At 39.8% G+C, this 17734-nt stretch overlaps 1 protein-coding gene across 2 annotated transcripts in view; it reads right to left on the minus strand.

Annotated features, from left to right (window-relative positions):
- Positions 1–17734, minus strand: part of adgrv1 (adhesion G protein-coupled receptor V1) — a 571861-nt gene that overhangs the window by 304469 nt on the left and 249658 nt on the right. For both annotated transcript variants that reach the window (XM_043709113.2, XM_043709105.2), the window contains 6 exons: positions 17292–17453; positions 13015–13135; positions 12228–12351; positions 11386–11524; positions 7990–8175; positions 3190–3425 (listed from right to left, as the gene is read on the minus strand). In XM_043709113.2, coding sequence (XP_043565048.2) covers positions 3190–3425; positions 7990–8175; positions 11386–11524; positions 12228–12351; positions 13015–13135; positions 17292–17453 — 968 coding nt within the window. The remainder of the gene's footprint in view (positions 1–3189; positions 3426–7989; positions 8176–11385; positions 11525–12227; positions 12352–13014; positions 13136–17291; positions 17454–17734) is intronic.

A 17734-nucleotide genomic window follows, 5' to 3' on the forward strand; every position in this document is an offset into this window, starting at 1 on the left:
TGGATCTGTACCCTCAATCCTTTAAGGTCAAGATCTATATACTAATTTCCAATATTAATTCACTTATCTTACCTAGTCTGATTCTGGAATTAGATTTTCCCAGCTTTGATGCCTTTTACCCCCATTTTAGTATTTTCTACATTTAATGTGGTGCTTACATCGTTATTGTCTATGTAGAAACTCTTTCCATGTCTTGCCTGTGAGATTGATATTTCTAAATGACAACTCGATCCTTCCCGTTCCATGCAGCTTGAGGGCTCTCAATCTTTACTGCAGAGAACACTGTCAATCCCGTTCCCTACCACTACATTCCCTTCTCAGCTACTCACATGTGAATGGTCTATTGTCCCATGGTGTCCATGGTCAATATACTCATCAATCCTTCAGCCTTCACTCTCATCCAAGCAAATGGAAACTATTTCAAAACTGGCAGATAATTGCAAAGGTTAAGGCGCCTTCACCTCCTGAGTTGCCATACCAATGTCATTCACAACACGCCTAACCCTGATCACTGATCAAATAGTCATAGAGTCATAAAGCATGGAAAGAGAAGATTGTATCCAAACAGTTGCGACCATCTCCTGGAATAAAAAATCCAGGGCATTCTCCTACTTCCTGCTATATAATTGTCTGTAACTCATCCTCCAGCTCAAAAATCTGAGTTGAGAATACACATTAGCATCCAAGAGTTCCCAAATCCTGCAGTCACAGCATGTTACCTGCCCTGCCATTTTATTATGTCCTAATTAATTGTTTGTAAATTCAAACATTATTAATCCTAGTGAAACCTTACAATTACTAATATATCTTTTAGCTTTAAAAGACAATGCAAATGAGCAAATACTCAACAATCAACTTGCCTGTTTAGTCATAGAAATGTACAGCATGGGAACAGACCCTTCAGTCCAACTCATCCATGCTGACCAGATATGCTAAATTAATCTAGTCCCATTTGCCAGCATTTGGCCCACTTCCCTCTCAACCCTTCCTATTCATATACCCATCCAGATGTCTTATAAATGCTGTACTTGTTTCTCTACGATGCTTCCTTTTATTTAATTTGAACGCGTTTTGGGATGAGGGGATTTGGACATTTGAACTGCCACTGCCTCTCTGTAGCATCTCATGCAACTTTTTAACACTTTACTGCTTTCCTGAAGCCTGAATACATTAGAAAAAGAAAAGACCACCTCCCTCCACTCCTAAACAAATTCCCTACTAACAATCTCTCAGGTTTGCACTCTCCCATGACAAACTGCACTCTAACCTTCCGCATTTGTAGTAATGAGCTTTAGATATGTGAGCTCCCCAACACTTACAAGATTGTATTAAACAAGTTAATTATTAGACCAGTTTCTTAATTAACTAAGCCAATTTGCTCTCCAACTCATTTAATCCTACCCAAATGCCCTGACCACTGAGCCAGGAGGTCTGGTTCAAGTACCACCTTTGCAGTAGTGTGTAATCACATCTCTGAACAGGTTGATTAGAAAATATCAAATCTTGCCCATGCCTGGATGAAATTACAATTTAATTGCAAAAACAATACTAGATTTTGTAAATAGAGAGTGACCCTTAGGATTCATTACCTTACTCAAACTCACAGGTTTATACTCTGTCTCTACTGATATAAAACACTGGGTAAAAGCAGGCAGCCAGAATGCAAAGAATGTTTCTGAAAGGATTTTGTTGCCCTCTCTGCATAGGTGGAAAGAAAGTGGGGGCAGGCATTTTAGTCAGGGGGTTACCCTCTGCATATCAGGGGCATCCAATGACACTCACACTCTGTTCCTCCTAAACTGGATTGCAACTCTGTCAGTTATCCAATACCTCTCTACCCTAAATCTCTGGATTTTGTCTCAAGAAAACCATTTCCTGAACCTGGTTAGCCTGTTGTCAGCACGTCTATTTGGATGGGCAGACGGGACTGAGCAAATGAGTGAGGGAGGGATTGAGGAAGGGGGTTCCTTTTTCTGCTCTGACTTCTTATGCTTGGATATTCTTGAGGTTGTGGACGCAATGTCTGGAGGGACTTTAAATTTTAAAATAGTGATAGTTCTCAGAATCTATTATTACACTGAAAGAGGTTCCATAGTAATTCATGCAATCAATTCTGTAGAAACACTACTGCTCGATCCTGTGTTCAACAGATAAGCTAGGAAATCAGTGGAGGAAGTCTCTGGACAGGGAAGGAACTGAAGTTGGATCAAAAACAACTCTAAAGCCATGTCATTGAAATATTCTAGGAGAGAACAAAAAATTTCAACTCGGAATTAGTTCAACTCTTTCTGGGATCTGCCTTTCAAAAAGTATGTTCCTCTATATGGACACAGTCCACTACATTAAGAATTCAAAGAAAAGCCTTAAGCATTGTGAATAACTATTTCTTCATGCAATGAGGTGAAAGAAACTTTCAAAATGTGCCTTTTCATGATTCATGCCCTGAATGAAGGTGAAGGTGGATATCTTGCAACCAACAATACAACTATAGTTTTCTTTTAGCTTCTTTTTTAATAAACTAATTGTGCATGAATGCTGTTGCCTTTAAAATGGCAACAAGACACTCCTGAAAGGTGGAATTAGCATTTGTATGTCCCTGTAATCACTTCTCATTCATGGTCTAACAATTGGTCTAGTGCAATTCTGTCTCAAGAGCCTCACACTTTTCATCTCTAACCTTAGCCTTTTGAATGATTGCTTTCAAAGAATCAAGCTTCTGCTTGGCATGAACATTCGTTATAAGCAGGTGACATGAAATCTTCCAAAGTCCAAAAATTGAAGACAAATTAATCCATCTACTAGAAGCTGTGAAAGTTAGTGCTAAAGCAAAACTCTACAGCCTGCTCCCTTAGTTTTCTGTAAGAACAAGCAACTGAATCCTTTTGGTTTAATTGAAAGGCAAATACAATAGAGTCCTGAAATGGCATTTTGACTCCTCTGGAAATGAAAAAAATCATATCTTAGATGAAAATCATTTACATTGATTCAATACAGTAAGTATGATTGCAAGAGCTGCCAGATGTATGCTATTAGTGTATAAATTCACTGAAATTTGATGGCTTAAAATGCTATCTCCCCAAAACTTGTAAGTGGTAATAGAATTCCAACATTCCCCTGACATATTCAATGGATATTAAAAGGCAATCTCTCAATTTTAATACAGTGCCATATTGTCACATGATTACTTACCTGTCTGACTGAAGCTCTACTTTAAGAATGTTTATGAAGAAGTGTTCAGGTCCTTCAGGAATATTGTCATCAAGAATATTAAATGAGATCCATTTTGTCTGTTCTCCTGGTTCAAAAACCAATTGCTCAGACTTAAAGGTGAAATCCAAGCCATGTAGTGCCGTTCCATTGTCTGCCTGATACCACAAGTGAATGCTGCCTAAACTGCCATGATATCGTACAATTGTAACATTAGTCTGGCAAAAAATGGGAAATTATAAAGGTTATCATTTCGTAAAAGGATTAATTTCTTTCACAATGTAATAAAAATCCGGTGTTAAAGTTTGCAAAGAAGAGATTTCTACTTGCATGTTACTACTTTAAAAATTATAAGTTAAGATACCAATTACTACTTCATCAACAAATACAAGTCTGAAACCTTTGTGCAGCTATAGTTCATTAGTAGCACCTATCGAACGCTGAACACAAAAAAACTGTGAAAGACAGAAGTAGCAGGCACTTTACTATTGGCTAAATATATGTTTATCTGACAATTGTTATGCTGCACATTGTTAAATTAAATGCACCTAAACAGCATATTGCAAATAGATAATAAGTAATGTAAATATATCGGGGAATATAATGGGGGACTTCTTTTTTCAAAGATTTTGTTGCCATTAATTTTCGACAATCACATTTATTTTTAGAAATCAGATAAGATTTAGTTTATGAGATATTTTATCACCAGTCAGGTTTCTCTTCAAAAACATAACAGATCTAAATGTAGATGGCATTATTTCATTAGACTTGAAGCATTATTGTTAACTAATGTTTCCTGTTTACTTAACAAAATATTTTAAACTTAACAGAATAACTACACAGAGGCTGATATCTCATCACCCTTTAGTTACATGCGCATAGCATAGCATGCCAAGTAGCTCAGAGTCAGTCCCTGAACTCAGGAGACTCTCTGAATCTTCTGTTTATTTCTGTCAGCTAGGGCCCCCTGGTGGGCCAGGTTAACAACTCCAATTGAGGATCTCAGAGTCAATAAGAGCCACCTGGTTCCAATCACTACATCTAACTATAAATATCTCAAATTTAACCAAATGCAAACGTTTATCTGAATAAGATCACAAGGTTAGATAAAGCTTATAACTTCAACAAGTCTCCACAACAAACATATCATCCACTTCCACCTACTCTGATTCTTAAATTTCATATCAATACAGATTTCTTGTATAATACATCACACTTGTTCAAAATGCCTAAATTGTTTGGTCAGGTTCTCTTTGCAAGATGGAGAGTACAATCAGATTGTTCAGTGTACTGACATTCAAAGTACTGTGAACATCTCAACAAAGTCTTGGTTTCCATTTTCAAGATTATTCTTTAAGTACATTACACAACTCGTTTATGGCATAATTAATGGACACAGGGCCTATTATATACAATGATTGCAGTAAAATTTGAATTACTGCCAAATATTGCAGGCCATGATTTTGTGAGAACATTGATTCATGCTGCAGGGCTCATCTAGAGTGGTTCAAGCTGTAGAACCTTCTCAATGATGTTTTGTATGGCAGCACAGTTCTCACTTTATGCATGCTAGTTTGGTGGGTTGGTTATAGAACATAACAATATAGGACAGTACAAGCCCTTCAGCCCACAATGATGTGATCTTAATCTAAGATCAAACTAACCTACACACCCCTTAATTTACTGCCGTCCATGTTCTTGTCCAGCAGTCGCTTAAATGACCCTAATGTCTCTGACTCTACTATCTTCCTCCAATTACCTTAAAATTATGACATGGAAATGTGTTGCTGGAAAAGCGCAGCAGGTCAGGCAGCATCTAGGGAACAGAAGAATCGACATTTCGGGCATTAGCCCTTCTTCAGGAATCATTCCTGAAGAAGGGCTAATGCCCGAAACATCGATTCTCCTGTTCCCTAGATGCTGCCTGACCTGCTGCGCTTTTCCAGCAACACATTTCCATCTCTGATCTCCAGCATCTGCAGACCTCACTTTCTCCTTAAAATTATGACCCCTCATGACAGCCATTTCTGTCCTGGGGAAAAGTCTCTGATTATCTACTTTATCTACGCCTCTCATTACTTTGTACACCATTATCAAGTCACCTCTCTTCCTTCTTCTCTCCATTGTGAAAAGCCCGAGCTCAATTCATAATACAAGCCCTCCAATCCAGGTAACATCCTGGTAAATCTGCTCTGCACCCTTTCTAAAGCATCTACATCTTTCCCAAAATGAGATAACCAGAACTGGGCACAATATTCCAACTGTGATCTAATCAGGGTTTTATCGACCTGCAGCAAAACCTCGCAGCTCTTAAACTAATGCCCCATTAATGAAAGCCAAAACACCATACACCTTCTTAACAACCCTATCAATTTGGGTGGTAACTTTGAGGGATCTTTGTATGTGGACCCCAAGATCCCGCTGTTCCTCCACACTGCTAGGAATCGTGTCTTTAACCTGTATTCAGCATACAAATTCGGCTTTCCAAAATGAATCACTTCGCACTTATCCAGGTTAAACACCATCTGCCACTTCTCAGTCCAGCTCTGCATGCTGTCAATGTCTTGTTACAGCCTGCAACAGCCCTCAACACTATTTACAACACCACCGACCTTTGTGTCATCAGCAAACTTACTAACCTACCCTTCCACTTCTTCATCCAAGTCATTTATAAAAACTATAAGAGCAAAGGTCCAAGGTCAGAGCCCTGAGGGACACCACTGGTTATTGACCTCCAGGCGGAATACTTTCCATCCACTATCACTCGCTGTCTTCTTTTGGCCAGCTAATTCTGTTTCCAGACAGTCAAATTTCCTTATATCCCATAACTTCTAAATTTCTGAATGAGCCAACCATGGGGAACCTTATCAAATGCCTTAGTGAAATCCATATACACCAAATCCACTGCTCGACCTTCATTAATTTGTCTCGTCGCATCCTCAAAGAACTCAATAAGGCTTGTGAGGCATGACCTGCCCCTCACAAAGCCATGCTGATTACCTTTTGGAAAAAACATAGTTTGACTAATAGTCATAAATCCTATCTCTCAGAATCCTTTCCAGTACCTTGCTTACCACAGACATAAGACTGATTGGTCTCCAATTCCCAGGGATTTCCCTATTCCCTTTCTTGAATGGAGGAATAGCATTCACCTTTCTCCAATCATCCAGTTTTGCATGAGCCAAACCTTTGCTGTCCAGCAGCCACCCTCTGTTTTGATTTGATGACTGAAGTACTGAGGGAACAGTGGTTTGGCACACCATGAAGACATTATGCTCTCTTGACAGGATACCTGCATGATATGCTAAACACAGTCACACACCCATCGTACTTCAAGAAGTAGAAATAATGTGCATTGACTGTGATACAGCTTTACAGTTAAATGTCAGGCTTACAAAGTGTGTTGCTGCTAGCATTCTGCACCATCAGGATATCCACTATAATAATAAAGTCACAAGCATGCCCTGCCTACTTCTCTTTGGTCAGACAGATCTCAACAAAGCTTGTGAGTAGCGCTCCAGGGAAAACATGGTCACAGTGGAGCGTCAGACACTTTTGAAACCTACCTGACCTGCTGTGCTTTTTATAGCGCCACACTTTTCGACTCTGACTCTCCAGCATCTACAGTCCTCACTTTCTCCCAAAGGAAACTGAGTCAACTGTCCTTATTTGGGGGTTCAATGGAATGGAAATCATGTGGGCTCTTTTGAACATAAAGGAGGAGTTTAGCAAAGCTGTTGCCTCACTTGCTATGGGCAAAGCTTCAGTATTGATGCTATGATGCCTGAACACATCAAGTACAAGAACCCAGCACCTCTGAGGCATCTGCATGAACTTGTGTATCAATGCTGGATAGAGGAGATTTAAGGATAATGGTGATCACAGCATATGCAGCAACCACTGTGGCCTCCTCTGGCTGAACTTCATCATCAATATATTCACTTATGTTTCTCCTTTCAGACTGCAGATTTGTCCCAATCCCAGTGTGGTTTCAGAACTCGACCACGTATGTTTGACATGATCATCTCAGTCTAGCAGCTACAAGAGAAATGCCACAAAAGAAAGGACACTACTATATATTACCTTAATTGATCTCTTCAAGGCATTGACCAAGTGAACAGAGGGTGGGGGGCTATTTAAGCTATTGGGAAAAAAAAAATGGCCTTCTCAGTAAAACTCATCAACGTGACAAAGCATTCAAGGACTTCGAAGAAGAAAGGGAAATTGGAGATGACATGATTGTTTACAAGTACTGAGAGTAAGAGGGGGAAGTTTTTGGAAGGAGTGTTGAAATCACATTTGAAGAGAAAGGCACAGTACCCGAGAAGCAGGAACAGTTAATAATATCCGGTAATATTGTGGTTAGAGAGAAAAGTTGGGGAATTACAGAATTTGTGGGAATAGGAGTGAAGGCATCGCAGAAGAAACTTGTTAATAAAATGGGCGATTAAAATCAATGAAACAGATGCTACTGGGACAACCAACTAATCCAAAAATAAGCAGCATTTTTGTTTCCTGAAAGTAATGAAATTTATTAAATATTTTTACAACACTATCTTAGCATCCTTTCCTTAATTTTCTTGGTTCTGGTTACTCTTTAACCTTTGTGTTCTTCATAAATTAGTCCATACCATCCCTTTCCATATGGCTAATAAGTCTTAAATCACTGACTAGTTAGATACATAAATTATGACCTTCTGCAAAATATTATTCTGAGCTGATTCAAGGTAGCAAATGCCATTTACTTTAATATATTATAAATATATTTAAGAATTTTGTCACCTGTTCTCCATTCTCAAAGGTTTTGAGATGTTCATTCAAGAATGCAAATTGACCATATGGAAAATCGCTGGCCGCCATAGTGATGTTAGCAGAGTTAGATGTGTCGTTAATCATAGCACCACCACTGACACCAGTTAACTGCAGTTGATAATATTGTTTCTCTTCAGGAATATCATCATCCACTGCCTGAACACCAAACGTAGTTTTACAGTTACAAACCAAACATCTGAGCAAATACACATTTTAAATATATGCAAATTGTAATAAACTGGAGGTACCAAAAAATCCTTTGACAAATGAAGGAAAATATGCTAAAAGCACACAATAGATCACTGGTTTCTATAGAGAGAAGAGAGGAATTAATATTTCATGTCTGGATCTTATTCCAGAAGTGGAACATATCTCAAACTAAGAGGGATTTCAAAAGGAATGAATTCACTTTGGAATGTAGAATGTGAATGGACAAGATAAAATAGAACTACAGTACTAAGGGAATGCAGGAGCAGAGGGACTTGACAGTATAGTGTATAAAAAAATTGAAGGTAGAAGTAAAGATGGAGAAAGCAGTTAACAGCATTCAGGGGCTTTAATTAATATGGGCAGAGAGTATAACAGCAAGGAAGTTGTGCTGAATTTACACAAGACACTTAGCTGGAGTATTGTGGACAGCTCTCGATGCCACAACACATAGAACATAGAACATTACAGCGAAGTACAAGCTCTTTGGCCCTTGATGTTGCATCACCCTGTGAAACAAATCTGAAGCCCATCTAACCTACAGTATTTCATTCTCATCCAAATGTCTGTCCAATGATCGTTTAAATGCCCGTAAAGCTGGCAAGTCTACAACTGTTGCAGGCAGTGTGTTCCACGCCCCTACTACTCTCTGAGTAAAGAAACTACCTCTGACATCTATCCTATATCTATCACCCCTCAATTTAAAGCTATGTTCCCTTGTGCTAGCCATCACCATCTCACTGTCCACCCGATATAACCCTCTGATTATCCTCTATGTCTCAATTAAGTTACCTCTCAATCTTCTTCTGTCTAATGAAAACAGCCTCAAGTCCCTCAACCTTTCCTCGCAAGACCTTCCCTCCATACCAGGCAACATCCTAGTAAATCTCCTCTGAACCCTTTCCAAAGCTTCCACATCCTTCCTATAATGCGGTGACCAGAACTGTATGCAATACTCCAAGTGCGGCTACACCAGAGATTTGTACAGCTGCAGCATGACCTCATGGTTCTGAAACTTGATCCCTCTACCGATAAGAGCCAACACACCGTATGCCTTCTTAACTACCCTAACAACCTGGGTGGCAACTTTGAGGGATCTATGTACAGAGGAACAAGATGAGTGAGCACTATTTCGTTCAGACAATTGATTATTCAGTTAATTGATTTCCTCTGGGGCTCGGAGTTTTCGTGAAATCTGCTCCCTGTTCAGGAGACTAGGCAGCAGCACACCGTGTGCAAGACCCCGCATCCTCACCCACCCCCACTGCCTGCCCGCCCCAACCTCATCCGCTCCCACCCTGCCCCTGCCTGCCCTCCAACCCCGTCCAACACCACCCCATACCCGCCCCCACCCTGTAACCCCAACCCCCCAACCCCAACTCCACCCCCTCGCCCGACCTCAACCCTGTCTTCTCCCAATTGCCACCCCAACTTTTAAGTTTTTGTGATTTCCCACATTGTACCTAGTTTTGCTTTATGCTAATATTACTTCAAGCCATTAAAGGTTCATTTGTAATTTATTCTTGAATATATGTATGCGCACTTTCTTCTGTGTCTCATAAATGTCTTCAATTTCTCTGATCACGCTTGCTATTGATTTATATTTATGTTAATATTGTTCCAGCTAATATATAGTTTTAATTTTCCACTTAAACATTTTACAGGGCATTTGATATTTTCACTTGTTTATTTAAACCTGTCCGTTCCTCTAATATAGTTCTTGTTATTTTAAGCTTCAGTATTAACTAGTTCTGAAGCATTGATGCATTCCACCATTTAGAACAGTGAATGATGCGCTGACTGCATCCAGCATTTTATACATATAAAACAAAAATATCTGTATCCGGATATGTCTTTTTATTCATTCATAGGATGAGGGCGTTGCTGGCTGGGCCAGTACTTATTGCCCATCCCTAATTGCCTAGGCAGCAGTTTAAGAGTCAACTACATTGCTGTGGGTCTACATGTAGACAAGACCGAATAAAGGTGGCAGTTTCCTTCCCTAAAGAACATTAGTGAACCTACATTAATAAAATATATTGTATTTGACAGGCTAATAACTTGTGATATTAAGCTTTAGAGTCATAGGGATGTACAGCACAGAAATAGACCCTTCGGTCCAACTCGTCCACGCCGACCAGATAACCCAACCCAATCTAGTCCCACCTGCCAGCACCCGGCCCATATCCCTCCAAACCCTTCCTATTCATATACCCACTCAGATGCCTTTTAAATGTTCCAATTGTACCAGCCTCCACCACTTCCTCTGGCCATACACGTACTGCCCTCTGTGTGAAAAATTTGCCCCTTAGGCCTCTTTTATATCTTTCCCCTCTCACCCTATACCTATGCGCTCTAGTTATGTACTCCCCCACCCCAAGGAAAAGACCTTCTCTATTTATCATATCCATGCCCCTCATGATTTTATAAACCCCTATAAGGTTACCCCTCAACCTCCGATGCTCCAAGGAAAACAGTCCCAGCCTATTCAAACTCTCCCGATAGCTCAATTCCTCCAACCCTGGCAACATCCTTGTAAATCTTTTCTGAACACTTTCAAGTTTCACAACATCTTTCTGATAAGAAGGAGACTAGAATTGCATGCAATATTCCAATAGTGGCCTAACAAATGTTCTGTACAGCCTCAACATGACCTCCCAATGCCTTTACTCGATACTCTGACCAATATAGGAAAGCATACCTAACACCTTCTTCACTCTCCTATCTACCTGCGACTCCACTTCAAGGAGCTATGAATCTGCACTCCAAGTCTCTGTTCAGCAGCACTCCCTAGGACCTTACCATTAAGTGTATAAGTCCTGCTAAGATTTGCTTTCCCAAAATGCAGCACTTCACATTTATCTAAATTAAGCTCCATCTGCCACTTCTCAGCCTCTTGACCCATCTGATCAAGAGGTAACAATAATTATTTTACCTAGTACCTCGTGTACCAAAGTACCTCGTGTTCTTGTGATAATGAACAGAAGTTGCAATCCTGATCATTCCTGAGCCCCATCCCAAACATGCTTTAATAAAGAGTGCTGAGGACAACTGTGGCAGTTTTACTGACAGACCAGCAACACACAGCTTATTCCTGAGCAACTAACAATTGAAACGTCTTGATGTGAATTATTCCAAAATGTATTCAAATCCTCTCACCTGAATCAAAATGGTGGCCGACGACTGCTTGTCACGCATTAAAAGGGTTCCACTTGTTTCAACAAATTCATTCAGATTTCCTGGAATTATAATCCAGTTAACTATAACTTCACCAAAAATTGCTGGACCACGTACTAATCTGTAGGAGGGAATAAAAGGTATTAAATATTATATGACACAAAATCACTTTGTTTGAATCTGGTAATAGAAGTATTATGAAGAAAATAGAAAGATGATGTTGTCCCTTTAAACCAGTAAATCTTCGTATTTGTATTGCGAAAATGGTAGATGGGCATGTGTATGGTATTATGTTTTCCTTCAGTATTCCTCCTCTTAGCAAAGGAAGATTGTTTTGGAACAAGTAAGTGTTCGTGCTGCGATCACTTCTATTTGCACAATAAAATCTAAATTTGTTTCAATGCATTTTTTGCCAAGGAGGAATAACTTGAAGATGTGGGGATATACACCTGTGAATAGCTGCCCCAATTACATCAGATAGCTCCAGTAAGACAGACCCATCATCAAAAAAACACTGTAATCTGCCCCTTCAGGAACTGGAGGAAAGTGAGGATTGCAGGTGCTGGAGATCACAGCCGAAAAGCACAGCCGGTCAGGCCGTGTCCGAGGAGCAGGACAGTAAATTCTCCTGCTCCTTGGATGCTACCTGACTGGCTGTGCTTTTTCAGCACCTTCAGGAACTGCAATTGAAGACTGTCAAAAAGATACTTAACAGCCATCTTAAGGACATTCAACCTTGACTTCATAAAAATAAGGATGAATTAATTTACCTGTTAATCTTAATGGTCTTTGCAACAATGATTTTATAAATAAATGACACTTACGTTATAAACCCAGTCCCGTTGTAGCTGCCCACTGGCTCTCCAATTAGGATCTGCTTGGTTGATTCAGCTATGGCAATCATCCCAGATGATGCACTGTCACCCAAAATGATGATGGTGGCACTTTCTGTGGGAGAAACAGTCTTTCTATCTCGTCAAATGAATAACAGAGGAAATTTTGTTTTAGAAATTTAAAGCCCATAAGAAGCCATTGGATATCACATGACCTTGCTGGATGCATTTTGCAAGGGAGCACCTAATATACAGCTTGCCAATCAGGGGTACCCTTCCTTCATACCGTCTCATAGAATCAAACCCATTTTGGTCACCCATCTTGTCCCCTTACCCATGGAACTGAAATCCATTCCTTTTCCAAAGTGCCTGGATTTGCCTTCCTTGAGTGCACATTGTGTCTTCATAGGCCTGCCTGTTGTCCTGACATCAGCCAACACAGAAGACTGGTGCAACAGGGACTGCAGGAGCTGCCAGCCTATGAAATCATCTGGCAGCTTGAGGAGGCTCAGGGGTTTGAGGGTGGGGAAGGGGGATAGAGGGAGGGGGGGGGGGGGGGAGACAGAGAGAAAGAAAGAGAGATAGAGAGAGACAGAGACAGAGATACAGACTGGCAAACAGAGACACACAGAGAGAGAGAGAAAGACAGACAGACAGTGAGACTGAGACAGAGAGAGGGAGTTGATTCCCTATCATTTCCAGTTCATTACTTTTGATTTTCTATTTTGTCTTTGAATTTTTGTTAAAACTATTACATTGCCATAAGAAACAGACTTACCAAACATAGGGGATATTTCTGCACCATTAGTGGCAGATACGAGCCGAATCACATACCGCTCTTCTCCCTCCAGAAGAGTATCTGGATAAATGCGTAAATTAAGTGTTTTTTTGGTCTCAGTCTAATACAAGAAAAGTGCAACAAATTAGTAATCTTTGGAGCAGGACAACAGTTCTATTCACACAGAGTTAAAATTTTCTATGTTCCTAGTTTGAACTTGGTGAAATATGTAATGGTGTACATTAAATGTGTTACTGGGGTTGCACTCTGGAAACCGAGCAATGCTACCTAGGGTCGGCAAAAAGTGTTTAAGATTTTTCAAAGTACACAAGTTTCCATGATTCACTTGACTTTCACACCTAGATTAATAGAAACCATGGACTAGGTTTCTGCACTGAACAACAATGACTATTTATTATAAGTAATTAGACTCCGGCTGCAGATAAAGAGTTATAAATCATCAGCATATGAAACTACCCATGATGGTTTTTGTAGTACAGCGATAGTGTCCTTACCTCAGGGCCAGAGGATCTGGGTTTAAGTCCCACCTGTTCCAGAGGTACATCAGAATGTTCCTGAACAGGCTATTAAAAATGTCTGTAATACTAATTAAAACTCTAATCCTCTTATAAACTTTCCCTTACACACAGATAAATACGGTAAAATAAATGATGGACTGAGGGGAAGAACGAGAAAGACACAGTTCAGTAGTACCAGTCCCAGGTACTGTTGTTGAGATGATCTTTATGATTTTTGTCATAGCCAGCCTGTTTCTTCACTTGCCTTTCTCTGGCTTTTTCCATTTGTGGTGAAAGCCACAGGATAGCGGGTACACTTATACGTCTCTGGCTTATCAGTGACAAGTCACAGCTTACAGCAACTGTTGGAGGGAAAATAAACTGGTTTTCTCCACGTTTATGGAGAGTTTTGACTGCAGAGAAAAGAGAGACTACTCCCAGGCTGGGGGAGAAATGAACGCCTCTCTCTCAGTCTGTAAGGTACTCCCAGCTCTAAGCAGTTCAATTATCTGAGAACCGATCACAGTCATTGTAGGCAAAAAGGTCTCACTCGTGAATGATTGGTCACTAGTCCATAGACACCAACAAACTTCTTATTGTCAGTGAAAGTAGCATTCATATAACCCTTGGCTCGAACTTGTCTGCAACTCAAACTTCAATTTCTGTTTGTTCAATCAGTTGTTGAGGCTTGCCATGGGTGACAGATTACTTGTGTTTTTTAAACTTATAGCCACCCTTTCAAATATTAGTTTTGAAACAGTTCTCTCTCATTTCAGCACTCAAAAGCACAAAATTAAAAGACATTGTTCTTATAACTACAGAGTTCAGCTGTACCTCCCTAGTAAAACTCCAAGCAAGGACTATACAAGTGCTTTCCAACTTGAGAGTCTATTTTAAGGTCCTGGATTTCATGTGGCCCTATTTGGGCCAGATGAGTGCTGTTGTGCAGAGACAAGGAACCAGAAGTGGATGATGGAAAGGCTTCAGTTATTGAGAAGGGAAAGGGGAGTGAACAGGCGTTTGAGCACTGGGGGAGTTGAAGATAGGCCAGTGTTTCTTCAAAACCAAATAACCATCTAACTTTCCACAGGTTGATCCTTTTCACCAACTGCAGCTGGGCCTCAGAAAGCAGTCTATCAGGCCATGCCCACAAAGAGGAGAAAACTCAAGGATTTAAAAAGACGTCACAGCAATCAGAAAACAGTCCAAGTTCTATGGTAACCACTGTTGCTTTGAAGCTCATGATCCCAAATTCTTGTCTTGAGACTTCTCACAATTTGGGAAGCCTTCGACAGCGCACTTCACTAGGAATGAAAGAAGATTAATCAGATCAGATATCTCCACTGTAAATGGCAGCCTTGCAAAGGCTTGCCAACAGGTGACCTATTTCACTATTGTCGACAACCAATGGTTATGCCCACAGACATCTAAAGAGTATTGCCCAAAACGTACTGTCAGTAGATAAACATGTACTACAACCATGTTCTCTTGCTTCTTTTCCAAGAAGCCAAGTATCCAGCAATCTATGATGGCAGTACATTTTCATATAGCTTCTCTTCTTCATTTTCCAAACTTTGGCAGAAAAGCTACAGAAACAATTTGATAATAGATCAGAGATATAGAAGAGATTTTTAAATGGAAGATTCTGAAGGTGGGACTTGCACAATAGATGTCCCAGCTACAGAAGGGAAATAAACAAGAAACTCTGTAGACAGACCGAGGAGGTCAATAATAAAAACGAGGTATTAATTACTGACTCATTACTGGGACAGGGAGAATATAAACAAAAAATAGGGCATGAATGTCATAACATTTCTACTCAACTTGTTATTCAAACAATATATTTGGATCTCTACAGGGGCAAAGGTATCAGTTAGATTTAGTTAAGCAAAAGGCAATAGATCAGATAGATAAGCTAAATATGAGTGAGGGATGTTATTAAGCCTGAACACAGTAAAAGATTCAAATAGAAAATGTAAGATTAAGGCAGCTTGTAAAAAGACAGGAGGGGAGTGGACTGAGGAGGGGTAAACTGACAGTATTTTGCTCATTCACTCAATCCATTGATATCCATCTGTAACTTCCTTATGTTTACTTCATAATATAGGTTTCTACTTACTTTGGTGCCACCTGTGATTTTAGCTATCAAGCCTTCACTCTCATCTTCCAAGTCATCAATGTAAATTGTAAAATGCTGAGGCCCCAGCTCAGACCCCTGCACTTTACTTATCATATCCTGCTAATCGGACAAAGACCCAATGATTCATTTGTTCTGTTTTCTGCCAGCCATCATGTCAATAAGTTACACATACAACATAAGTTCTTAGATTCCGCAATAATCTTTGATGTGACACTTTATCCAGAGCTTTCTGGAAATGTAAGTATTGTACATCTAGATGCCCCTCCCTAATACAGCTTGAAACAACTATAATAAATTGATTACAATGGTTTCCCTTTCTCCAGACCATGCTGCCTCATCCCATTTATGTTGGATTTTTCTAAATATGCTGTTGTAATTGTTTTAATGATTGATTCTAACCTGATCCAGACAGAGGGGAGAAAGTGCCCCGACACATAAACAGAATGCGGACTGAAAGGCACAGTTTTAAAAGGTTTTGCAAAAGAAGCAAATGTAGGGTGAGAAATAGTGAGGGAATGGAATGCATTGCCTGAAAATATGGTGGAGGCAAGTTCAGTTGAGGAATTCAAAAGGGTATTGGATGATTATTTACATAGAAAAAATGTGCAGGATTAAAGGGAGAAGATTGCACTAAGTTAAACAACTCAGAGACCCAGTGCAGACAAAATGGGCTAAACGGCCTCCTTATAATATCATAAGATTTTATGATTCTGTGAAATTAACTAGCCCATAAGTTCCTCTTTCTGCCTCCCTTCTTTCTTGAACAGAGGAATTCAGTTTTGGACTTTTCAATGGTATGAAACCATTTCAGAGTCAAGAAAAGTTTGCAAAATTAACACCAAGACATCAACCTTTTGAGAGCTTAGGATGAAATTCATCTGGGGCTGGAAACCTGTCAGTCCACAGTTCCATTGGTTTTTATACCAATTCCCTGTTGATTCCAACTTTGCTACTCAGTTCTCTCCTTCCACCTCCAAGTGTACAGTTGCTCCTGCAACATTTTTTGTGTTTTCTATAGTGAAGTCAGAAGCAAAGTATTTGTTCATTTTATCTGGCATTACCTTTTTATCTACTATTAACTCCATATTGTCTCGCTCTCCAGAAGACCAACACACACTTTCCATATTAAGTACATGTCTTGGCTTCAAATCTGTTTAATAGCTGCTAAATTGGTTACAGCTCAGGCAATTCCATTTTTCCAGCTTCTTTTGAGGTCTAACCAGTAGACCCGTAAAGAATTAATGGAAGTCACCGAAAGAAGAGAATTGTAGATTCTTCTTTTTAAACTTATTTTACCATGGAGCCAAGAGGATAAGGAGTTGTTGTCCTGCATTCACAATCTCAGTGTAGTCTGATGATCCATAGTCATTCCCCATTCTTTCATTCACCTTCCCATAATTGTTTTGGTTATTAAAGTTAAAAAAGAGTTGTAATTTTCTTTCTTAGCCTGGTTGAATTAAATATAATTAATGTTAAATTTTAGTATATAAAGTGCTGCACAAATTGGCTAAGTGAAGTCTATTAAAAGGTAATGTTGAGTTTCCTTACAGTTTGGTCAAGTCCTGATAGTGGATTCTGTTAGTTGGTATCTATTATTGTGCATGTCCTTTATACAGTACCTGATTGAATGATAATGTTCCAGCAAGGGGACCGAGGTCATCGACTGCAGAGTCATCCACCTGCCAAACAATCTGGACTGGACCATGACCGCCATCACGACCAACTGTGAAGGACACCAGTCCAGCAGGATCATCAGCAGTCTGTGGCTCCCCAACACGAACCTAACAGAACACAGGAATGCTTCATTGTACAATAACCACAGCTAATGTTTCCATCACTGAAACACCTTTATATCAAACTGCACAATTTGTAAATATTTATATTCATCTATGATTCAGACATTCCATGCAAGTAGCCCCTGACTGTGCAGAAGTAACAAAGGGGGAAGATAAGAGGTTTTCAGCAGATTGGGTGAATAACATGACCAATAATTGCAAAACAGCAATGTTGAACCCCATAGTGTAAGATGGGAGCAATCATACAAGGCTGTTGCCAGACAACA

The sequence above is a fragment of the Chiloscyllium plagiosum genome, unplaced genomic scaffold (genome assembly GCF_037043375.1).
Source record: "Chiloscyllium plagiosum isolate Xiang-an unplaced genomic scaffold, Cpla_swu_hap1 HiC_scaffold_2, whole genome shotgun sequence".
Lineage (NCBI taxonomy): Eukaryota > Metazoa > Chordata > Chondrichthyes > Orectolobiformes > Hemiscylliidae > Chiloscyllium > Chiloscyllium plagiosum.